Below are 24,859 nucleotides of genomic sequence, written 5' to 3' on the forward strand. Positions count from 1 at the left end.
TATACATGCATGCATGCATACACACACATACATACATACATACATACATACATACATACATACATACATACACACATACATACATACACATACATTTATACATACACACATACATACATACACACACACACATACATACATACATATACGACATGCATAAAGAGACAGACATACAGGTTCTATATATTGATTTTAATCATGATTGTTCAGAAAGTCATACATTACATACACAACATTTTTTTTGTTTCAGTAGACATTCTCAGAAAATACCGATGCAGACATCCTCAGAAAAAAAGAAAAGAAAATACTTTGTCAAATATGACTCAAGAAATTTGTTGCTGTCACCTGCTTTGTGATAGTGAGTCTCTTAATATCTTAGTCCATAACTAACACAGTGTGGTGAACAGCATCACTATTTACAATAAAAGCCCAGTATTTCACCTACTAATTCTACAAGCTGTGATAACGACATGAAAGCTAGTGAATACATTTACACCAAGTTATAAATACAGCAGTTTGAAGTATGCAAGAACCACAACTTTATCACCTGACACTATTAGCTCCGTAATATATTTCAGTACTTGAGTAAACATGGAGGTGGAGAACAACAGTGCCAAGTGACAAAGTTACAGTGCTCAAATTTGAGTGTTACCACAAAAGTAAGGTAATAATATGCCATGTGATGAGTCGTCTCTCGCAACGTTTTATGTTGGTGTGGAAAGCATTACGACGAAAAGTAATAGGCCACGCGATGTGCCATCAACGACTTTTGATATCATTGAAAACATAAATCAACATCACTCAGACATCCAGATAAAGGCGTAACATGGAAATGTAAGATATGTTCCAGTCTTTATGCCTTTATGACATCAATATTGACATCCTCATACAATGTCAGAAATATCATGTGGTCTGACTTTCTATGCTTGCCTTATTTTTGTAGTAATAATAATACCTACAGAACCCTCATGATGAAAGTGACTTCATTCACATCACTAGGTTCTGTATTCACTGAAATCTTATATTTTCTACAGTATAGACTATCCCCATTCCAACTAAAAACTTTCTACTTGACAGACTGTTACATTGCTGCTATTACACTGAATTACACCACCAAGGCTGAAAACAACAGCACAACATAAAACTATACAGCAAACAGCTGATGACAATGCTAAGGTATATATAATACAGCTGCTACAATATACAGTAGAAATGATATTGGCTTGGTGTTTCACTCATGGGACATGATCTTTTTTGATACAAAGATAGACACATTTCAACACCAAACTAACAATAACATAGACACAACACACAACAGGATCCTTTATCCAATCACATTGAACATCAGCTTTCTTTAAAAGTGCAGTAAAAACAGGCGTCTGCTGAAAAAAAATACACATGGTCTTGATGACTTTAATGGCTTCAATTCTTTACTTTCCAACTTATAATCAACATGGTATCTCCTCTGTTTCTACATCCATTCTGTGGGTGGTACCAATATAATTGTTTCTTTTGCATTTGAAGTTGTCCGAGTGTGTAAAATATGACAAGTCACACCAGTGAAACACCAAGGCAACATCGTTTGTACTGTAAAACAACTATTGGACATTATTACAACCACGAACACTGTTTTGTCATAAGTACAGTCTGCTCAACATCATTATAATTGAATCACACATCACTTCAACTTGTTTTCACTCTGAAATGCCACTCAGTTCAAACCTGAGCACCTATTTATGAGAGTAAGTGTAACTGCAACAATGTACCACAAAAATGATAATCACCCAAGGTTACCAGACACAACACTTTCTATGCTACAGACAGCAGGTGTTATCTCAGACACCCAACACAATGTCTGAGGCATTATTCAAAACAATGTCTCCACACCAAAACAACATGTCTTCAAGTGTTACATTGTAACATTCTGTCTGTACCAAAATAACATGTCTGCGAGTGTTACATTGTAACATTCTGTCTGTACCAAAACAACATGTCTGCCAGTGTTAATTGTAACATTCTGTCTGTACCACATCCAAATGTCATGGATACATGTGACAAATATTTTCAGTGACACTTCCACCAAGGGACAGAGTCAAAGGAAAAACTGACAAAGGGTTCAATTATAATGATATTGAGTGGATTGTAGACAAAATGGTGATCTTGGTTGTATAATATACCATGCTACAAAATCTTGTCTCTCCTCAACATGACACTTGTCTTCTTAGACAAGTTTCTAAAGTTTTGTCATGATCTGACAATCCACAGCAATGAGGATAAAATCACAGACAAAAGCTTCAAATATGCCTTACTGCAATTCACCAATCTGAAGTTGAACCATAACCAGTCCAGTGGTGTCTGGACCAGTAACCAGTTCAGCAGAATCTGGACTAGTAAAGCCTCAGTATATGTTACATAATTTTGCACAAAAGTACTATAATTTTGTCATCAATATGTTTTATCAACATACACACTGAGTAACTAATTGTTACAATATTCAATTAGGTCAGAAGAACTTGGTTTATGCAGATTTTGATGACACAACCACTCACAGTAATGCAAATAAACTAACACTTTGAAATGGCTTGCTAGACGATATATTACTGTGGAAAATGTGCTATCGACAAACTAAGATAGACACAAACTAAAACTATCATTGTTGTTTGGTAGATTACACAAGTGGGTGATAGCCATGCTTTGGTTATGTAGATACATGTATAATCATCCTGTAATCAAAATAGTGTATGCACTGAATGAGGTTGAATGTGTGACCACTTGTGGGGAAAAATTGCTATCAGAAATGCCACCCTACTGCAAGTGTAATTACATCAATATCCATTGATGGAGAATGTCACAATAATAGTTTTAAGTTTGTGTCTGTCTTAGCTTGCTGATAGTCCACCTGCCACTGTCATATTTCAGACAGTTATAACCTAATATTTTGTTGTGTTATCAAAATCTCACCATACATATGAAATATATATGTAATGGGTGTTCTCTGTGGACTTTGACTTTTAGCAGAAGACGGCAACAAAAATATGAACTTTGACAGTATTTGTGGGTACAAGAATCCTATGTGAAACTATAGGAACTATCTTAGTCAATTTTTAGTAGGATTACTTCAGTTGAGACTACATGGGTACACAATTTGTCAGTATTTGAGAAACCAAGAATTCAGGTATTTTTGTCAATGATCTGATCAAGTTTGGTGTATGTGTGACTCGCAAAATCCTCGTATATTTTTCTCATATATTTTTCTCTAGTCTGTGGATCTGTGCCTGCAAGTTTACACATTTATGCCCTGCCTTGAACTTATGATTAGAAGTTCAACCAGAGGTCATTATGTAGATTAAATTCAAACAGGCACGGAGGGTTCTGATGATAAGAAGGACTGTCGTTATGGTGATACTTGTTTATACTTGATAAAATACCAGACTTTGACCAGAAACTTATGTTAAAAATTGACGTAACATGAAGTGGCTGGTCTCATAAATCAGCACTGAAAGGCTGACATCATGGTCATTTTGATACCTTTTACAGCATAACGATATTTGATTGGCTGCAACCAAATTTGGTTGCACTGTGCAGGACATTGGATAGTTTAGTACAGTCATGGTTTACAAGCCTGGTAGGAGTGAACAACATCACATATCTTACAGCCTATTTTTTCCCCATGAGACAACATATTAGCATTTCATAAATTATGAATTTGTAAGTCGAATCTGCCATGGCCTCTTGACAATGACATAAAGAGGCCTGTGGTAATGGAGTAAAATTTGAAATATGAAACTTAATTTGCAAACTGGAATACACATCTTGTCAAATCATACTGACAAATTTATGGTGAAAGATCTTGGGGTAAATACTGCCACACTTTGATAATGAACCTTAATGGATTTAATTGAACAGTACTTGATACATATAGTTGTTAACACTATCCTGCGTTTTCTGGAACTTACTTGATACAATGAAAACTATACAGAAAGCCAAATATACAGGTAAAAATGAGAACAACAACATAACAGCAATTCACTACCATAAAGAGTACTGATTGCTTGGCCGAGAGTACATCAACAAGTGTTTGGAAAACCAAACTATAATAGTATAGCCTGTAAGACTTACCACTACGTCAAGAATATTGAGCACTGCATTCTGGGAAATCCAAGATGGCTGCTTGTAATGACCACAAAAAATGAGCATTGTATTCTGGGGAACCCATTCGACAAAAAGGTAATTCAAAATAGTGACTTGTTATTTTCAGGAGAGGGAAGAAGGTGCCACAAATGACATGTACTAACAGTAAATGTTTTGAGAACAAAATATAACATTTTGATGCTCACTTTTAATACCCTTCTCTTTGAAGTCGATGCTCACACTATAAATGGGACAGATATCCCTGAACTTGGTACTTGCTTATATGGAGCACAGACAATGAAAACATGGAGTTTTCGGTTGGTTTAAGTGAGTGGGGATAATGCTTCCATGAAGTCAAAACAGCATGCCTAATTTCAAGTTATCATACACCCATATATTGTGGAGTCAAAATTGACAAACTGAATGAAATTAGTGAGTTTTTTCCATAATGAACTCAGAAGGGGAGATTTAGCAGATTTAGATAGTTTTCATGGAGTCATAAATTTAGTGGGTATTCTAGTTAAACGTCTGACGAAAAAAGTGAGAGATTTCACCTTTTTTTTACAGCCCTCGACATAAACACTGTATAAGCAACATGATTATCTGAATATACATAACAGATGAAAAGTTTTACAGTCACCCACAGTACAAGTATTGGAATATTGTCTTTTAAAAATTTTCCGTGAATAAGTTTCAACAGAAACCAATTTTTAGTTCAAAATCCTTGGGTATTTATATTCTCAAAAAAAAAAAAACCTGTTGGATTATTTGTAATCTTTCCCTATACTATCCGAATAAAGGTTACAAAAATCACATATTTTTTTGAGGAACAAAAAAAGTCATGCTTGTAAAAAGATTATGGTGTGTGAGTGTGTTTCTTGGTAATTCAGAAACTGGGCAAAGAGTTAGAAATGTAAATACATGGTAGCTAGTCCCATGGTTCTTTTGATAGTTGCGTTTCAATATCCACTCTGCATATTGGACACCTTTTGTTGGTGGACAGCCATTGGTCTACGCAGTTTATGTGGAAGAGATGCATACATGGCAAACGTCTGTAATAAATATATAGAAAACTTGGTTAGCCACCAGCTATGATAGTGTTCTGACAATCTGATTAAAATCTGATGTGGAGAAAGCGACTTGATGTCTTTATTATTTACCTCTATTTCCATAGCTTTGTGTCGTTTGTTTGGTTCTGAATGATTGCTACTTTCACCCAGAACAAAACAAACGACACACAGCGATGGAAATAGTGGTAAATAACAAAGACATTTAGCTGCTTTCAACACATCAGATTTCAATCAGATCATGTTCTGGATTCTTTCAAGAGTGTGTATGCTTTACATTGTGTACATGGGGATCTATAAATATTGTGTAGCTATCTACAAGTATACTGAAGAGTCTAACTCCAAAACAGTTTACTTTTTGCTTGATATGTATGAGACGATCACACAATGTCACACAAGCTCAATAAATGAACTTTGTTCACTTGGACCAAAACTCTCCCCCTTCCTTTAAACAAACAAACAATCACAAGTGCATATTCAAAACGTATATATGGTTGTAAACCATGGTGAAAATCGTAGAGGTAACACCACGACAATCAATACAATGTAAAAACAAAAACATCAGGTTTAAAGTTACAATAACATTGACAGCATTCAGAATTTTTGCAGTTGATTTCTTGAAATTATACCATGCATACACTTCCCTAGGTACACACGGAAGGACGTTGACATCCTTCATTTATACTATAATAGTTAGGTGGCAGTCATCTTGGTATTAACTGACCTTTCCACAATATTGTGTATGAGTAACCTCAGCCTACGTACAACCCATGACACCAATGTAAAGCGTTTTCTCTATGTACCACATTCTTTTATAGCATCCATATCAAGTGTAAAAGTATACTGTTTCATTTTGCTAATTGACCACATTAGAAAGGCCACATGCTAGGCTTGTTGTAAATAAACCAATTGAAACAGTATGCTTTTACATTTAATATCAATGCCATACTTTGCCGTTATTCGTTCTACAAGCTAGAAGTGAAAGACATCTACCCTTCACTAAATAGAGGACTAACATTAATTTCCAAACTTGGGGATTTGGTATTTTTGGATGATGACATGTTCGGACAGTATAAACTCAACATGATGGTAGGATTAAACAACAAAACATCTTTTCTGCCTACCTGACATCATCATCTTCTTCAAACACTGACAAGCATATAGTACATTTATCTGTTTCTTCATTGTCACCATCCCCTTCCTGGTCATCCTCTGATGTTGAGGCATTTCTTTTCCTCTGTTTAGACGACAAGACAACAATTCTATTATGTTCCATATCAGTGATGACTGGCATCAGTAAGCACTTTTTTTTTCTGTACACTGGATACTGTTACCATGGTGAAAATCACATCAGACATTCTTAAAATCTACGACCAAATAACAATCTCAAAATGCTTGTTATTGCTTGTTTCCCATCCATGTATGAAAATGTCCCTACCCAGTTGATAATCGGAAGTGTTTAACTTTCAGTATTTTTGACTCCAGCTCTGAACTGTTAATGTTATTATGTGCCATCTACCTTTGGTTGACCCTTTGTACTCAATGACTTTTATTGTAATGTGTCAAACTTATATTAGCGCTACCACTGCCGTTTGTTTTGTGTATCTATATTTAACTGGTACAAAGAATAAAATAACTAACTAACTGTACTATAGGTATTTACACTGCAACCCAATACCGAAATTATTTTTACATACATGTACACAGGTATTTGTTGGGCATATCACCTACGATTACCACAATTACCTTGCCTATGCCTTTTGTCAAAGAATTGTTATTCAAAATGTCATGGATTATACTAAGTGATAAGGACTGTGTCACTTGTTACTTTTGCACTTCAATGTATACAAATGAGTGTGAGAGTGCGCCACATACATGTACACAATATAACGGTTATATATTTTTTTTAAAAATTTGCTGTTTTGGGTAAAAAAAATGTTATAACAACAGAACCCCATGGCATGCGAGTTCAAGCGTGTTTAATAACAGTATTTGCACTCATGCTTGAGGTGCTTTTTGCTAAAATTCAATTGTTTTGCACATGCAAGTAAATCAGCAACCACTGCAAAATTATACTGCTACTGGTAAAAGTTCCATTACGATCATATAAACCAAACCATCAACTCACCTTTTGAAATTTGTGAGGGAAAGTATGTCTTTCTATAGTACCAGGTGAAGCTCCTCTATTGACATGACCAAGACGATCTTCAAGATTTACAAGTTCCTAGGAAAAAAACGACAAATGAACAGTGAATATACCATCTTCTGGTCACATATTTCAACAACTTTTGAAAGAAGTGGTAACAGAAAATGAGCTAAACCTTTAGTCATGACAACTGCATGGCAGTACAAGAAGCAACCATAGGAATGGATGTACATGAATTCTAAGAGTTCCTTAAAGTTAAATAATGAAGAAGGGAAGCAGAACTATTTGAATTACACCAAGATAGTTCCTACTACCAAACTAGAAAGACTATAGAGTTGCAATTAGGCGACACAATGTTTTTCATATGTCGCACGTTTTTTGTTACGAATTACACAAACAACATACAGGAACTGATAGGCACACTAAATATTACATTTTATCTCAATGTGAAAACAAATAAACAGCTTTGAGTTTGAATCTTCCTTGTTTCATTCGACAGTGATGTTGATTTGTGTTCATCGACTAGCTCTCCTAGTGGACAAACTATACAATCTTTTACCTTTCTGACTGCCATAACATGACATGACATGACATGACACGACAATATAAAACACTATATGACACAACATACCATAACACAATGCAACATAGTATGACATGCTGACATAAACACAACACAACTCAACACATGACATAATACATGACACACAACACAACATGACATAATACATGATGACACACAACACAACATGACATATATACACCACAAGTCAATTTGGTTTAAAGTCTTTCTTTGGCTTCCGAAGCATGCACCATTACAACACATCAAGACAACACATGTACACCAAAATCATCAACTTAGGGTGTCCACTCAGGATGCACTCGGTTTCCCCTCCATGTGGGCAAGCGCCCTCAACATACAGAATCATATAACCTTTGTTTGCTACACACCTGACATGACACAACACAAGATGACAGAACACAACATCACATGAAATTTGACATGACAGGATACAACACAAGGTGCTGTGATTTGATGTGACATGACATAACACAACACAACACATTTTCTGCCATGCCATGACACAACTTGACACATCAGGACACCTACCTCATATGTAGGTCTTCCAAACATTAACCTGGCAGTGCGTGACATCACACGACCAAACATTGGTGGGTAGTGTCTACCAGGATATGGAGGTGCTACCACTTCTGTTGGCATTTGAGCCTAAAAATAAACATGCAGTGTTATATTAGTGCTGACAGGTGTCGTCAACTCATGTATGCTGGTAGTACATTGTACTAAATACAGTCTTTGGGTCTTAAATAAGTGTAGACTAGAGATTTTCATTGCATTATTGTTATTAATTATATCTCCCATTTTTATCCACAAAGAGAACAGTTTTGAATAATTTGAGAACTGGACAAACAGGTCCATATTCCAATGCATACATTGTAGTTATACAAGAACTCAAGTGCACGAACACACACTTCATTTCAATAGAAATTTCAGTATGTTACTAATATAAGTTAAGGGTTAAAATTTGATTTGATTTCAAAATTTTAATAAAGGAACTTATATGGAACATCACTTCATGAAATGAAGGTATTTTCATGAACTTTAGGTACTGGAGAGCTATTTCATGATTTTACAGGATAAGTATTCATTAGTCAAGTTTTACACTGAATGGAATGAGTACCCAGAGTCTTGAATATTCATAGTGCAACCATGAATATATTATTTCTGCTGACTCCCATGACACAATGGCCCACAGCAAAGATACCCTATAAAAGGCACAAGATCAACTTGATGTTTCTCTGACATCACACCTTCATGAGAAAAAAATAATCTCTTGATTTCCATGGAAATTTCAGTATGTTGTCAATATGACACATGTGAAGAAAAAATCATGAAATGACTCTACGGAGCCCAATATCTTTGAAGCGATGTTCCCTTAAAAGGCCCTGAAGCGCTGATGCTTATTCCTGTTCATGGCTAAAAGGGGAGTAGAACCTGGCATTTACACTAAGTCTTGTAAATACAATTTGTGTATCAGATATGTCAAACAGTAGACAGGGTTCTCTCTGGGATCAAAGATTTGTCTGTGTAACAAGCACTAAGGCTGCTGCTGCCTTGCCTTTCCAGGCCCCAGTTGCCTTAACTTCACTTTGAAGTATATACCTCAAAGAGAGGTAACTAAGCACTAAGATGAGCTCCCTCTAGAGGGTATAGTCATCATAAAAACGTGAAAGGAAATCCCATACAGAGATGACCCCACAAGTATGGCAAATAATAAACTTACCACTCCATGTCCAAATGTGACATGTATACCAGGTGCAGGAGTAAAATGATGCAATCTTGGAGGTTGGTGGTGATAGTGGTGTAGATGGTGATGTAGGTGTCGGTGTTGGTGTTGAACCCCTGCATTGGTGTCTGCAGCTCCTGGAGCTCCAGTTATACCTGGTGGTACTGGACCTTCTCCTGGTGCTAGTCCCCCTGCTGCTGCAGCAGCAGCAGCAGCAGCATTGGGTGGTGGTGGTTGTGGTGGTGCCCCATTGGCAATAGTGCCTTCATTTGGCTCCCTACAGAAATGAAATATTGACCATTGCTATTTCAGTTTGACTCCTACAAAATTAAGAGCTATGATCATGCACACTGCTTGAAAGAAATGGCAATGTCAGGGTAATTTCTCAACCATCTCAATATATAAAAGTCTTTTTAAAAAGAAGTTTAAACAATTTCTTCTTGACGAGTCCTGTGTATTGTAATTTATACAAGTTTTCCTTTGCACCATTCCTTGTTGTTGTAGTTGTTTTTTCCTCCGAAGTTATGAGAACAGCAAATATGTGTAAATAGTAATCCTCAGATTAAGTATATTTCGAGTAGCTAGACTCGATTAGTCTATGCATGACTATTTCTAGCTACATTTCCTACAATTGTCGTCACACGTCCAATTGAAGTGGACGAAATTGTCACTGTCATTGCTGTTGTTATTTTGTTTTGTTTGTTTTTCGTAGGAAATAAAGTTATTAAGTTATTATTAAGTTATTATATACACATAAATCAAGCCATGCTGTTCTAATGAGATTGAGAGGAAACACATTTAACTGGCAAGAATGTAAAAAAAAAGGACTGTACAATAGACACACATTTGTATTCAAGCCAGGGAGTCAGGTTTTGGGTCAGGTTAGAGATAGGAATAGAGTTAGACTCCCTAGCATAATACAGATTGGCAATTCTGATGACTTTGGCTCATTTGTACATACATCACAAATATTTGCACTTACTGGTCAGGATTGATAATTGCTGTTGCTGTACCAGATCCATCGATAAACACCGATGTCTGCAACACTGGCGGTCCAGCTTGCTGCTGTGCTGCTTGTTGTTGCTGCTGCTGCTGCTGTTGTTGTTGTTGGCAGCTTCCTTGCTGTGCTTGTTGTTGTTGTTGTTGTTGTTGTTGTTGAGCTTGTTGTTGTTGTTGAGCTTGTTGCTGCTGTTGCTGTGCTTGTTGCAGCCGGTGTGCATGCATGTAAAAGCTTTGCGATATCGTAGTTCTTTGCCTGTAAACAGATTTCGAATGATAGGTAAAAGGTGAAAGTTCACAAGGTCAGAGGTACATGTAACACACATGTACATGGACATGCCCAAGCTCCTACGCATCGATGATATACACCGCTGTCTTCAATTGCAACCACTTTGGTGTATCGCAGAGTTTACGTCACACGTTTGCTACTTTTTTGAAAAGTAATATGTAGCATAAAACATCCATGATTATTATTAATTATAATTAATTTATTGATAAAATAGATTTGCTCAATCCTGATATGAATTACAATTATTTACAATTCCACCAAAAGCTAGTGCAGCATATCTATACAAAGTTAGTAGTTGGCATGTCAACCAGCGACCAGTGTTCCTTTACATATATTACAAAAAATTGTTCTATTTATATAAATATTTTGCCGAACAGAAATAGAAATTCATATCTGTATTGTCTATGAATTAATCTACCCTTAAATATGATGTTTATCATTAGTATTTGGACATGTTAGTTTTTAAGACAAAATCCAATATGGCCCCCACTCAATACAGCGCAACGTGGAAAGTTGGACCGGATGTTGTATAAATCAAAACATAAACTTTTTCAGCTTTCTGGGAACTCATGAAATCTCTAGACTGTAAGACTACCTTGAAAATACCATACCTTTCCATATTTTGTTGATGCATCTGTAGTCGTCGACGGTGCTCCTCCTGCATGCGCTGCTGTTGTCGTAGCAACAGCTGGTGATAAGGTGGAGGAGCTGTCCTTTGTGGATGATGATGAAAGAGTGGAGACACAAGATGAGATGGTCTAGCTGCTCCACTACTAGCAGTAACTGAAATTTGAAACCAAAATGTACAATGGTAAGATTTGAGTACAAGTTTTGTTGGTGCATATAGTGTGTTTCATGTATACTACACCGGTATATTGATTGATTGATTTGGTTGTTTGATTTCTCTTATTCCAATGCTGAGATAGCCTTACACTGAAGATTTTTTTTTCTTTTTTTTTTCAAGGACTGAAAGAGTACCAAATATATTTTCCTGTGTAAAATTTTGAAGTTGTTTATGATGCACTGACTATATACAAACCTGAACCACAGAATAAAACGCAATAGAATATTCTATTTTGAAGAGTTTTTGGATGACTGAAATGTTGCACAATTCCTGGAACTGTATACATTGTACATAGCGATCTATGACAACAGTATGTGCACTCAGATTTTTTTTCATTGGAAAAAAATTTTACAAGGAAGGCAATTCAAAGCATGTATTACATATTTTACTTCATTCCTGTGCAACAAGTTGTAAACTTACATGCTGTCTGTTCAGGCTGGCTACAGGACTGCTGCACTTGTTGTCGTTGCTGCTGTTGCTGCTGCTGCTGCTGATGGTGGTGGTGCTGATGATGAGGTCCAAGGCAATGTCGTTGTAGCTGGTGATGGCGGTGTGGCGCATGTTGCTGCTGTTGACACTGGCTTTGATGTTGCTGGTGGTGTTGTTGTTGCTGTTGACTGTTGTGCTGACTTTGAGCTTCCACAGCACAGCTTGGCAAATCATTTGAATTACTTGATTCTGTTGATCTGCAGCTCTGCCCCTGATGAAATATAAGGCCATTTTGAAACGGTAAGTGCACACTGAATATTCATGAAGGATTTTTTAAACTGAAGAGAATAGCCATTTGTGAATAATGAATATTCAGTGTGAAAATTGACTATATATTCTGTTGACTCCCATGATGCAACAGCCCATAGGAAAGAAACCCTGCAATGGTCAACTTGATATTTCTCTGAAATCATAAGTAATGTAAAACCATGCAATTACTCTCCAGAACCCATAGTTTATGAAAATGATTCCCTTTCCTGGAGTGGCATTTCCCAATAAGCTTTAAGCTTACCTGTGCGAGGAAAGAGAGATGATCTCCCACAGCTGTGGATGTTTGAGGTCCACTAGTAGGTGGGGGTGGATAACATGTGTTACATGACACAATGCATGATGGTCTTTGGCAGCAGGACTGAGTACCATGTCTTGGAATCGTCAGGTGTAGGTGACGACGTGTTGGTAACCTCACTTGCGTAGGCAACCGTGCGAATCTAACAGCAGAATGATTTGATGTACCAGCTTGATCCTGGCTGTTTTGAAAACTCTGCTGAGCACATTGTTGCTGTTGTTGTTGCTGCTGCTGTTGATGTTGCAGTGGATGGGAGGAAACCTCTTGTAATGAAGAAGAACTGGGCTGGGATATTGAGGGTTCCTCCATGGGTATAACAGACACAGAATCTACAGATTGCTGACTATTGCTTGCAGTTTCTAGAAGGGAAATAATGTCATCAATTTGTAACTATGTAAAAACACTTTGGGTATTTACTGCATAATTGTGTGTTAGTAGAAAGACGGGGAAACTTCGAACTTTAAAAAGACAATGTACAAACTCATACAAACATGTACCTTCATGCACACAGTGACACACACACACACACACACACACACACATGTACCCCCCCCCCCCCACACACACACACACACACACACAGAATGTGATCATATGACCTGAACACCCTAAACACATGCATGATGAAGGATGCACTTGAGATGACATCAATCCATCATCGTAAACCAGAGCCTCTTTTACGGCACCGCCAATAGGTCTCCTTATTTCGCAGTGTCGCGGAAGAAATAACAGCTCTGGTTAACGAGAATGACATCAATCACAAACTACCCAATGTCATGTGAGAAGAATCAGGAGACTTGTCAATGTTCACTTACCTTCATCAGACTGTGTCAAATCAACAAAATCTACTGTTGTCGGTCTACTACGTGTCCTAAAAAGTTTCCTTCTACTAGATGCTCTATGGCCCAAGTCTTTCTTTAGGTATTTAAGCCTTCTATAACAGAAAGAGGGAAAGGTGGACATGTTAGTAATAAAATCATGGGTCACACACATATTTCATTTAGCTGAAGATGACATAAACATGTACGTCAATGCAATTATGGAAGTAACATTTTGATCTTTTGGGAAATAAAAATATGAGTACCTCTGAGCTCGATAATCCCTGAACTATCTGGAAGAGGGGATGGGGGTGGGTGTATTTTGATGGCTAATTACATGTAGTGGATAAACAAGTCTGCATTGAAAGAACATATTTATCCTAGTAACACTGACCTCACATTGCTATCATCTTCTTCATCATCCTCATCCTGAACCTCATCACCATTGTCTATGGCAACAACTTCGACATCACTGTCGCTGTCTGAACTGGAACTGCTCAATTCATACTCCATGTCATAGTGGTCAAGTTGTTGGCTGTGACTTGGCCCAGGCATAGGATCGTCTTCTATGATCTCCACAGCCGAGTCCTCCTCTGTTGGACTGATACTTGAAGTCAATACAACATCATCCCGTAGCATACTACTAGAACGCGTACTTGGTTCCGTCAGTAGATGATGCTCCGGTTCGTTGATACTAACGATGTCTATATCGGAGTTACTTGACTCACTACTGTCATCAGTCATCAGCCAATCTGCCTCAGACTGGATCTGACCATTCACGACTCCACTAGTTGATGGCGTAACATCAAGTACATCAGCCTCGGGACATGGCATTCTTAAAATGTCAGCAGCGTTCACTGATTCTGCTCTGTTCATGCCATTGGCACTACTTTGTGACAGTGTAGTAGGTCTGCTAAATGCAGAACTTTCACTAACGTTTAATTCTGTCCGTTCGACATCAAAAGTTCTTGGTCTATGAGGATGCTGCATTGCCCGCTGTTGCTGAAGATAGGCACAAGTTGGTCGGAATGCGGTCTTAGACATTCCAAGGCTAGGTCCATGCATACTTTCTTCATGCCCACCAAGTAACGGATCTCTGAATCCCATTAAACCGGGTACAGGAATCTGGCTGCTGTGAACATTTAAGTTTCTCTCTGCATTTGGTAGACTAAGATCCAATACCTCGGGGCTACTGTTGACAATCGGCGCAACAATATCATCTCCTAGACCATTTGGGGCGTAGAAATTTCTGCGACTTGGTGACGCAGATGGCAAAGTGACAGCTGTATGCTGTGGAATTTCAGCAGTGCTTGCAATCACTACATCTGAGCTACTGCCACTTCTCTCATTATCACTATGAGGGTTCTTATCATGTCTATGTTTAATTTTCAATTTCTTGGACTTGCTGCTCCTTTTTGAGTTCTTTTCTCTCACATGGGTTTCAGCAATTGTTTCAGCACATTTCTCTATCTTTGACAGATCGACGGCACTTTCCATAAGATGACCAAAATCTTGGAAAAATTCACCTCCACTCATTGAGGTCGATTGCTGGGAATTTGTATCTAAGGAAACCACATCAATTTCGTCGTCTTCACTTTCATAATTTTGATTGGTGCTTGGTAGATCTGAAATAAAAACACCACAGATATAAATGGATTAACATCAGATGATTCCAATTAGAAGCTGACAGCAACAAATGTTGTGTTCTGTTGAAATTTTTGTTGTCATGGCAATGCAGTCCCATACGTATACTTATTTTGCTATTATTAGACAGTACACACAGCAGTGAAAGTGGCCATACGGATGAGGATTGGGTATTTATTTTAGATTTTTAATTTATAAAACTATTTTATCATGGCTTCCTAATTGAAAAATCAATGTGAAACAACCTATACCAAGTCTTTGTTTGAAATCCAATAAATTGTTAATGATTAATAAATGTGTAAAATGTTTATTGTACATACAATAACAAACCTTTCACCCATTTTTAGCTTTTTGCAATTTATTGAGTTACAAACAGAGACTTAGTTGATGTTGTTTCACATTGATATTTTAAGTAGGAAGCCATGATAAAATTGTTTTATAAATTAAAAATCTAAAATAAATACCCACTTCTCATCCATAAGGTCACTTTAAAGAAATATGGCATCCAGGCAGTGGTGTCGATATAGAAGCAATTCATCCAGGCAGTGATGTCGCTATTGTAAGCATTTCATCAAACAATACCATCAAATTCACTTTGAAAGTGATTGCCTGGCATGATTGTATGAAACTTATGTCTGCTTTTCAATGAAAAACAAAGAGAAATTTTCATGATATCGGCGACTGTTTTTTTTTAAAAAGACCCACTGAATTCTATGTACATGTACCTGCAATAACTTTTTACCCTATACTAGAGGGTCAAAATAGAACAAGACAGTTGACTTCTTCTCAATCGTGCATAGTAATGCATGTGAAGCGCATGGAGCAGAAGTTATGGTGTCGACCAAGAAATAAAATGTTCGTTATTTTGATGATGTGCCCAGGCAGGCAGTAATATTCTATTTCAGGTACCGAGAATTATAAGCAGATTGTCGTTTCCTGTTTACTCAAATAGCCAAGCCTCATGACATTGATAGCATAGTGATCTCCTCTGAATATGAAATTACCAGCAAAAGCTACGTGCTAAATCCAATTAGAGGACAGATATAACCTGACAAAATAATTGCGTCCCCAAGTGATTTTCCTTGGGAAAGCAATGGCGAAACTGAGTCGTAAACAAGCAATTAAAATTACAAAACCTGCGACAAAATGTTTGGCTCAACAAAAATCTTACTATAAACACTGCTACATGTACCGTTTATTTTCTGGATCAAGGAAATCTTACCAATAGAGATATACAATGTATCTGTGTAAGTGTTGGTAAGATTTTTGTTGCACCAAATGATAACATGTAATACTGTTGGCAAGATTTTTTGTCAGCAGGTGAAATACTGTTTCAGATTTCATGATTTTTTCTGTAATTTGAGGCAGTTTCTTAACTGAATGTTAATGAGTAAACGTTCTGAACAAAATAGCCAATTACAAGCTTATGTCAATATGCGATGGACTATGAACACTATGCCCTGTTGTAACATAACATACAATGTACCTGTTGCCAAGATTACTTGCATTTCGCACAATGGCAATTTCACCACACGAGGCTTGGTGCTTCGAATGCACATAAAGTTAAGCCAGACAAACATGTGGGCTATTCAGAGAATCAATTATTGATATTTGTATTTTAAATGCCCAGTCCTCGTTACATTAGGACTAAAATTTAGGTGTGAAATATATAGCTGTCTGGCAGAACTATAGAAGCAACATGCATGCATGCATACATACATACATACATACATACATACATACATACATACATACATACATACATACATACATACATACATACATACATACATACATACATACATACATACATACATACATACATATACACACATACATACATACACACATACATACATACATACATACATACATACATACATACATACATACATACATAGTAATACATACATACATACATATATACATACATACATACATACATACATACATACATGTACATACATAGTAATACATACATACATACATGTACATACAATGTACATGTACATACATACATACATACATTACATACATACATAGTAATACATACATACATACATACATATATTACACACATACATACACACATATACATACATACATACATGTACACGCACGCACGTACACACACACACGCGCACGTGCACGTGCACACACACACACACACACACACACACACACACACACACACACACACACACACACACACATCCCTAAAAAATAAAAGAATAATCCTATATAAACCTCACAGCCCCATGATGACATAACTCTTAAGAGTGACAACCTGGGATTGAAACTGGGCCTTTAAAAATACCTGAGTCACGGGGACCGTTCTTCTCTTGTTCATTATGTTCTGTCAACACAGCTGTTGATGGTGACGACACTTCACTAAGACTGGGGAATATTTCTTCATCTAAACTTGCAGCAGCATTGCACTCTGGTTCTGCCATTGCTGAATACACTCTATACTACTCATCTGTAGGTCAAATGAGAGGCAAGATATTTAGATACTATTCCACAAAAAATGTTCTTCGTTCAGCCAAGAAAAATACTCGTGTCATATGGGGCTTTGTCACTACGAGTCGCTAAATGAGTAGTGACAAAACGCTTAGGTTAAAAGTTTTTTTACAGCTGAATGAAGAAAAGTATTGGCAAATAATATAATTATACATGGGCCAGTAATATCAACGAAAAATCAAGGAAACTTAAAGAGTAAATGTGTGTATATACATGGATTGGTCAGGATGCATATAAATTATGTGAATCTAATAACACAGTTTGTGGTAATAAATAATTGACACTACTGTCATCTACAATGAGTTTTAATACAATGTGATAATAACTCACAAACAATAATTAGGAAGTATGATGAACCAACACAGGTTGATACAAACTGAAGTGCTATTGGAAATAATGTGTACATACGAGTAATTTCCGTGATTCTGATCATATTTCACAAGAAACATCCAATATCAGTTTCACAGCTACACTGCATCATCAAAAATAATTGTACACATAACTCATTTGTGACATTGAACCCTTCTACATGTACAATGTACATTTTTTTTTTTGAAATTTCAAGGCCTATATGTTGTGTACAACTCACTGAATGAAATATCACCCACTCTTTCTTATCATAAAGCTGAAAAAATAATATCTACAATGTACATGTTACTACCTAATTTATTGCACAGCCTTGTTTTCTCACCTAGGCTAGTATTATAATTCATTCCTGCCCTAATATGGGCATAAGCCGGATCAGACGGTAATCTGTCCAACATGAGGTCACATGGATGGAAAGGGATAACATCTTGATTCAAATGTGCAAAAACCCATATTTGAGACTCTGGTAATATCATAACATGGAATGGATCAGGATGTCCATATGGTAGACATGTACACCGTATGATGTTAGTGAATGCTATAGTCATCTACATGTAGATAGATTGCAAATACACACGGTATGGGTACATGTACAATGTACATTAGTCTTGTTCCTATATGATTTATACCTTCACTCACAAACCACAGTTGGTATCCAGACTGAAATGTACATGTACGTTGCAAAGCTGCAATTTTTCAAGGTTATACTTTTTCTCAAAGGTTCCAAATGAGCAGTACTCCAGGGAACATACATGTACATGTACATGTATGTAGACGACTAAACAGTGTAACTAGACAACCAAATTATAGCATGTAGTAGTATAGTGTGTACTAGTAGTACAAATGTATAGTCTGTTAGACCAACTGAAATCAATACAAACTGTAACTGAAGCAGTTCACTTGGCAGAGGTACAATGGAAATCTGAGTTACCAAGCAAATGCTGGTAAACTCAACTGCTCGATGATAAGTATCCCGGATGTTCCTATCTGAACTTTATCTGCTTAGGAAGTATCTACATGTAGCAGTTCCTGTATCCGAAACAATGGCAAGATTACATGTATGTATATCAATGTAATACAATAATCATTGTTTTTTGCTAAGGGCAGTAAAATCTACTGGGGTTCCCAGGTCATTTTACCTTGGTTTGCAAATACATAAAATTACATAGACTATGTGGAAATACGCCATTTTCCCCCTTTCTGTTATCGGGGTTCCCCAACCTTTAAGCAAAAACATTGATAATGGTGCAATCAATATTTTGATACGGGTTTATAATAACCCTTGCAACAGACACAGGTTAAATCTGGTAAAAATGTTATCCATATTTTGGTATGTTACACTGAAATCCGATAAAATAGGAATTCGGGTAAATGTTATTGGCCTTTTGTTACCCTAAAAAAACACACCAACTCATAGTCATACATTTGTATGTCATCAACACAGCTCACTCAGATAATTTCATTGTTCTCATGGTATTAGCCGACAATGAAATGTTCATGATTTCTATTTTGACATTTTGCCCACATGTACATGTATTGTCCAACTCTTTGTACAAATCTGAATCCATTAATGTATGAAAAGTAAGCCCCCCTAAAAACAGATTATTTGCACTCTCATATGATACTGAAGCCATATAGTATGCACTACTTAAGTAGCTATAAGGGATTATGGATGAGCATTGAGGATTTGTTTTTAATTTTTAATTTATAAAACAATTTTATCAAGGCTTCTTGTTTGAAACATCAACATGGAACAACACACATGTATGCCTTGTTTGTAACGCAATAAATTGCAAATGCATGATAAATGTGTAAAGTGTTATTGTATATACAGTAACAAAAAAATTCACATTTTTTATCTTTTTGTAATTACAAACACATGTCAGACCTGGTCTATGTTGTTTCACATGGATTTTTCAAGTAGGAAACCATGATAAAATTGTTCTATAAATACAAAAGCCAAAATAAATATCCAATCCTCATCTACATGTACATGTATATGGCCACTTAAATTATAGAATAATATTTTGACATTACGCTCACTTGTTGAATGTTCTTAACGTCCAGAAATCATATAATCTCACCGATTGTGTACAACCAAATATCTCAATTTATGCATTGTAAGCCAGATTATTTATGTCGTTCTTCGTATGAAACTAAATACACGTACCTTTATTACTATACTACATGTGTATGTACTATCATACCAAAATGTACGTATAATATCATTAAATTGTGACATTTCGATCACCACAAGAAGTAAGATTACACCACTATACTACTATCTACTTCTTGTGAAATATCAAATATCTTAATTTATGACATCTAAGCCCTCAATTTTAAAAAAACAAGTCTGTCACTCTTCATACGAACTGAACACTTGTTATTATACCTGGCTGAAAATGTACATGTACAAGGTGATTATATTTTGACATTCAGATTAGCCTCTAAAACTGATATAATCTTACATTTTCGTATTTCTTCTATGAAACAAAACTTCATATATTTTTATGCTATCAGTTGGAAAAATTATAAGAATGTAATTCTGGGACTGAAATTGTTAAGTTATGCTTATGAGTTATGACATACACTGATTGAATGTTTCAAGCACAATGTATGTTTACCATGTAAATTAGTTTGATAGGTGGCTTCTCATCACACTGCTGCAACAACAAACTGACTTTCACCGTTACATGTACAATTTGTACACATACATTGTACATGTACATGTTCATGATACACAGACACATACACTGACATGGACAGACAGACAGACAGACAGACAGACAGACAGACACACACACACACACACACAAATGTACTGGTGGCCAAGCACAGACAACACAAACACACACGTCAATGTACTAAAAAGACTGCATGTGCATGTACATTTGTACATGTAGTAGTAGCACTTTGTGTAATCTTACATTTTGTACTACATGTATGTGACCAAAACATAATACAAGAGATATTTTAATTTAAAAGTTAAAACTAGTTTTACTATTTTCTCACTGGAATGCTGTCAAAATCAGGTTTTTATTAGAGTTGTTAGTTAAAATCTACCTGATTCCTAAGGTATTTGATTGGCACTCCCTGCTGAAATTATGGTAGAAGGAAATCTGTGCCAGTTTACCTTATTTCCCTCTCTCTGGACTACCAGGGTTCCCAAACTTTAGTAAAAACACTGAAAACCTTGCTTATTTTTCTCTGAATCAGAATGTACATGTATATGTACATGTCATGTATGTAATATAAAGACCGAATATTTACGGTTTCGGAATAGTAGGTCCTTGTTTTTGTGCATAGGTTAATCTCGCAACCTAATGGTGTTTTTTTTTGGGTTTTTTTAAGACAATGGTAACAGTAGCCCTTTCAAACTTTATGTTACTCTCAACTTTTTGCTGAATACGCTATAGTAAATGTACATTTTTCACTTCTGAGGTCTGTTTATTTTGTGCACTGTACACTCTTACAGAGCAAACATCTGCTGCACAATCCCTGTTTTATGAATTTAAATACCTTTTTCTACTATGCATACAAGAGAAATGAAGATGCCTTGGTGTTTCACTCATGCCACATGGTTTTCACAGCCACACAGACAACTTCAAATGTAAATGAAATAATCATGGAGGTACCACACACAGTGGGGATGGAGAAGCAGACAAGTTAACATGTTGATTATCATTTGGAAAGCCTGTCTCTACTGTACTGTTGAACAATGCTTTACCACTTTTCAATGTGATTGGGTATAGGATCCTACTGTGTGTTTTGTGTCTCTATTAGTCTAAAGATTGAAATGTGTCTATCTGTGTCGTCCCATGGGTGAACCAACAAGGCATCTTCATTTCTCCTGTAAGTCATGGCATGAAATATTTACTACCACATGAAAACATGTACAGTAGTACTTTGGATTAACTTTTATTAATCTCACAATCCACAATGTGTGGGCAATTTTAATTTCAAATGGATTCCAATTTCACTTGTTCCTCTTAGTACATACACTCTACATGTACATCAATATTTCAGTAAAAATAATCCCAATACAAAGATGGTTGAAGTAGTTTAAAATAAAATCTGTTGGGAGTCAAAAAATGGTCAATACATCAGGCTAAGGAGTTTGAGTTACAGTTGGGCTAATGATAGAAATAGGTTAGACCCCCTAACTGAGAGATGATTTGTATCAACTACTTAAAATGGCAACTGTTCAACACAACACAGTCATATGACATCCAATTTAATTACTTCAAGCTTACATAGGATAAAAAGATTACTACAATAGTACATTTGGCCTAACTTTTTCCCTTTAGCAATGCATGTTACTGGATTTCAGAGTTTGACAAACACAGCACTCACACGTCACACTACATTCTCACTGGTAAAATATATTTACATTATCATAAATACAGAAAACATTTGTTAAAAATATGGTTGGGGGGGGGGGGGGCGTGGGCGGGGGGGATAAAATGAAACAAAGATAGAGAATTTTATCATCTGAAGAAAATTAAATGAATTTCTGAATCTTTGAAAAGGAGAGCCTTGTCGATATTTGTTATTAATGAAAACAAAAATCACAGAAAACAATAAATAAATTTGGGAAACATAAAAATGTAGGTACATGTATATCTGTCAATTTTATTCATGACGACTGTGTTACATAATACAGGGAGTAATAATTTGTCCATCAGTCTGCAATCACACATCACACAACATGTACTCATTAGTACAAAATGTAGTTGCCAAACGAACTTTTCATAAATATTACACACACACACACACACACTCTCACTCACACACACACACACACACACACACACACACACACACACACACACAAATAAAATCACTCTTCTGATCACTTGACCAAAATATTCATCAGCTTGGTAGACCAAATAAATTACAATGGTTATAACACACAAGCAACTCAACTCAAGTGGTCAGATGTAAGTTGGAGTTATCACTGTGATGATCACTGACCAGGACAGACCACAAACTCAATACTCTTTAGGTTCAACTGCTTGTGCATAATCATCTAACTGTAATTCATTTTTATTTGATTATGCATTTTTAGTAATTCCAAGATTTGAAAAACGAAGTTAATAATAATATTCAAACAACACTGAAGTTAGAAAACAGTTTGTTTGGTACATGTTACATGTACTTCACAGAATACACAAAATGTTGATAATAAACAGAGTTTACTAAAACGGGTTACTAATCGTCGCAAAATTGAAAGTTACCCTGGCTAAAACAGTAATACTGTATGGTCCTTTTTAAAAGTTTGAATCCTTTTATGGGCCCTCACTTGACAAATTTTACTATTTAGTACAAGTACAAAAACAAAATCTAATTTTACAAATAAAATGGACGCAAGAGACCAAAGTCAGGAAATTATGACATTTTTATAACACAAAGTAGATCAAGCTAATTTTTAGGAAAATTTTGTAATGTGGGTGACGGTCATGAAGCTAAGATTTTGTTTGTTTACAGCTGAATGTTTTGTCTGGTTTGTCACACCTCCAAATTTGTTTATTTATTTACCACACAGAAAACAGCAACTGATAAAAAATAAACAAACAGCATTTGAATTATCTATAATTTGTTCCAAAATAAAATAAAATAAACAAACAAATACACACACTTACTGATATATCAAAATCAAATGACGAAAATGAAACGCATGTAGTCTGGACAAACATGTCCGGAATAATTATCTCAAATATGGATATCGTTGGAGACAGGAAAGCTTGAAAGGTTACTTTTTTAAAAATTGAATAGCAGTTATTTATTGGCGTTATTTTTATACTATAATCTGACTAAGAGCGTCACGATTTTCTATTTCCAATATGCTGCCATAAAATAAAAAGCTTCGTGAAAATTTAATTTATTCATTCGATTACAAATATACTAACTTAAAAAAGGTAATAGTCAATGGCTTCTTTCTAATCTAAGTCTGAATTAACTAATTTTATAAAATAATTCAAACATGGTTTCATGATGACACTGACCATGACATTTCTAGAGCGACAACAACTTAATTACTAGTATTTCACGAAGCATATTTGAAAATGTCGACACTCGCTGTTTGAAACAGGAAGTACACCGTGCCAATCAATTTCTCCAATCAGAAATGCAGCCGCCGAGATTCGGTTTGGCCTTTCTTCGTTGTCGAATGCTTATTCACAAGACCGAATATATTCCATATGTAACAAATCACTGGCGAGACTAGAACAAACAACTCGGCTAGAGTGTTTGAATACAGGGGAAGTGAAAAAATATTGAATAAACAGCCACTCTTTCAAGCAATGGTCGTCGTTCGATATGCTGATATGGCAGGTTGGGCTGTGACGACACACGAACACTTAGTTAGAAAAAAAAACGTGAAGAATGCCCGATTTGGAGAGATTCTGAGGAACTTACCAATTTCTGCAACCAGTGTAGGCCGTATTAAGCCTAGTCGTAGCACACTAGCTGCATCTACAATCGCAGTTTCATCGGAAAGGCGCTGAAACTTCGAGAATCTATGGCCGAAACACCACAATAAAATGGGAGAAAGGAAGATAGAGGCAGTACGCGCGTTGTCGAGTTTGCAGACATGAGAGTTGCCAGTAACGCATGTGACTGGTAAACAACGCCTGTGTCTGGTTTAATACATATTCGGGTTTACGCCTGCGCATT

At 36.2% G+C, this 24,859-nt stretch overlaps 1 protein-coding gene across 2 annotated transcripts; it reads right to left on the reverse strand.

Moving 5' to 3' along the window:
• Positions 1-183: 183 nt before the first annotated feature.
• LOC144447841 (uncharacterized) lies at positions 184-24,741 on the reverse strand. Of its 2 annotated transcripts, XM_078137956.1 has the most exons (13): positions 24,602-24,741; positions 17,616-17,777; positions 14,049-15,279; positions 13,652-13,770; positions 12,783-13,195; positions 12,203-12,482; positions 11,550-11,721; positions 10,633-10,905; positions 9,648-9,927; positions 8,456-8,572; positions 7,327-7,422; positions 6,323-6,435; positions 184-5,183 (listed from the first exon to the last, which is right to left on the reverse strand). In XM_078137956.1, exons 2-13 carry the CDS (start codon positions 17,749-17,751, stop codon positions 5,060-5,062), a joined length of 3,354 nt encoding a protein of 1,117 aa, XP_077994082.1. In that variant the 5' UTR covers positions 17,752-17,777; positions 24,602-24,741; the 3' UTR covers positions 184-5,059. The 2 variants fall into 2 exon arrangements, with proteins under 2 accessions (XP_077994082.1, XP_077994083.1); XM_078137957.1 differs by lacking the exon at positions 10,633-10,905.
• Between the last annotated feature and the right edge of the window lie 118 nt (positions 24,742-24,859).

This window comes from Glandiceps talaboti, chromosome 16, assembly GCF_964340395.1.
Source record: "Glandiceps talaboti chromosome 16, keGlaTala1.1, whole genome shotgun sequence".
NCBI lineage: Eukaryota > Metazoa > Hemichordata > Enteropneusta > Spengelidae > Glandiceps > Glandiceps talaboti.

Bases quoted from the DNA above. Each gene is read 5' to 3' on its own strand.
- LOC144447841 (XM_078137956.1), bottom strand. From the start codon at position 17,751: ATGGCAGAACCAGAGTGCAATGCTGCTGCAAGTTTAGATGAAGAAATA. The intron at 13,771-14,048 runs GTCAGTGTTACT...TTTCTGTTATAG, and splicing joins GAAGATGATAGCAATGTGAG to AAGGCTTAAATACCTAAAGA. The intron at 11,722-12,202 runs GTAAGTTTACAA...TTCAAATTTCAG, and splicing joins CCAGCCTGAACAGACAGCAT to TTACTGCTAGTAGTGGAGCA.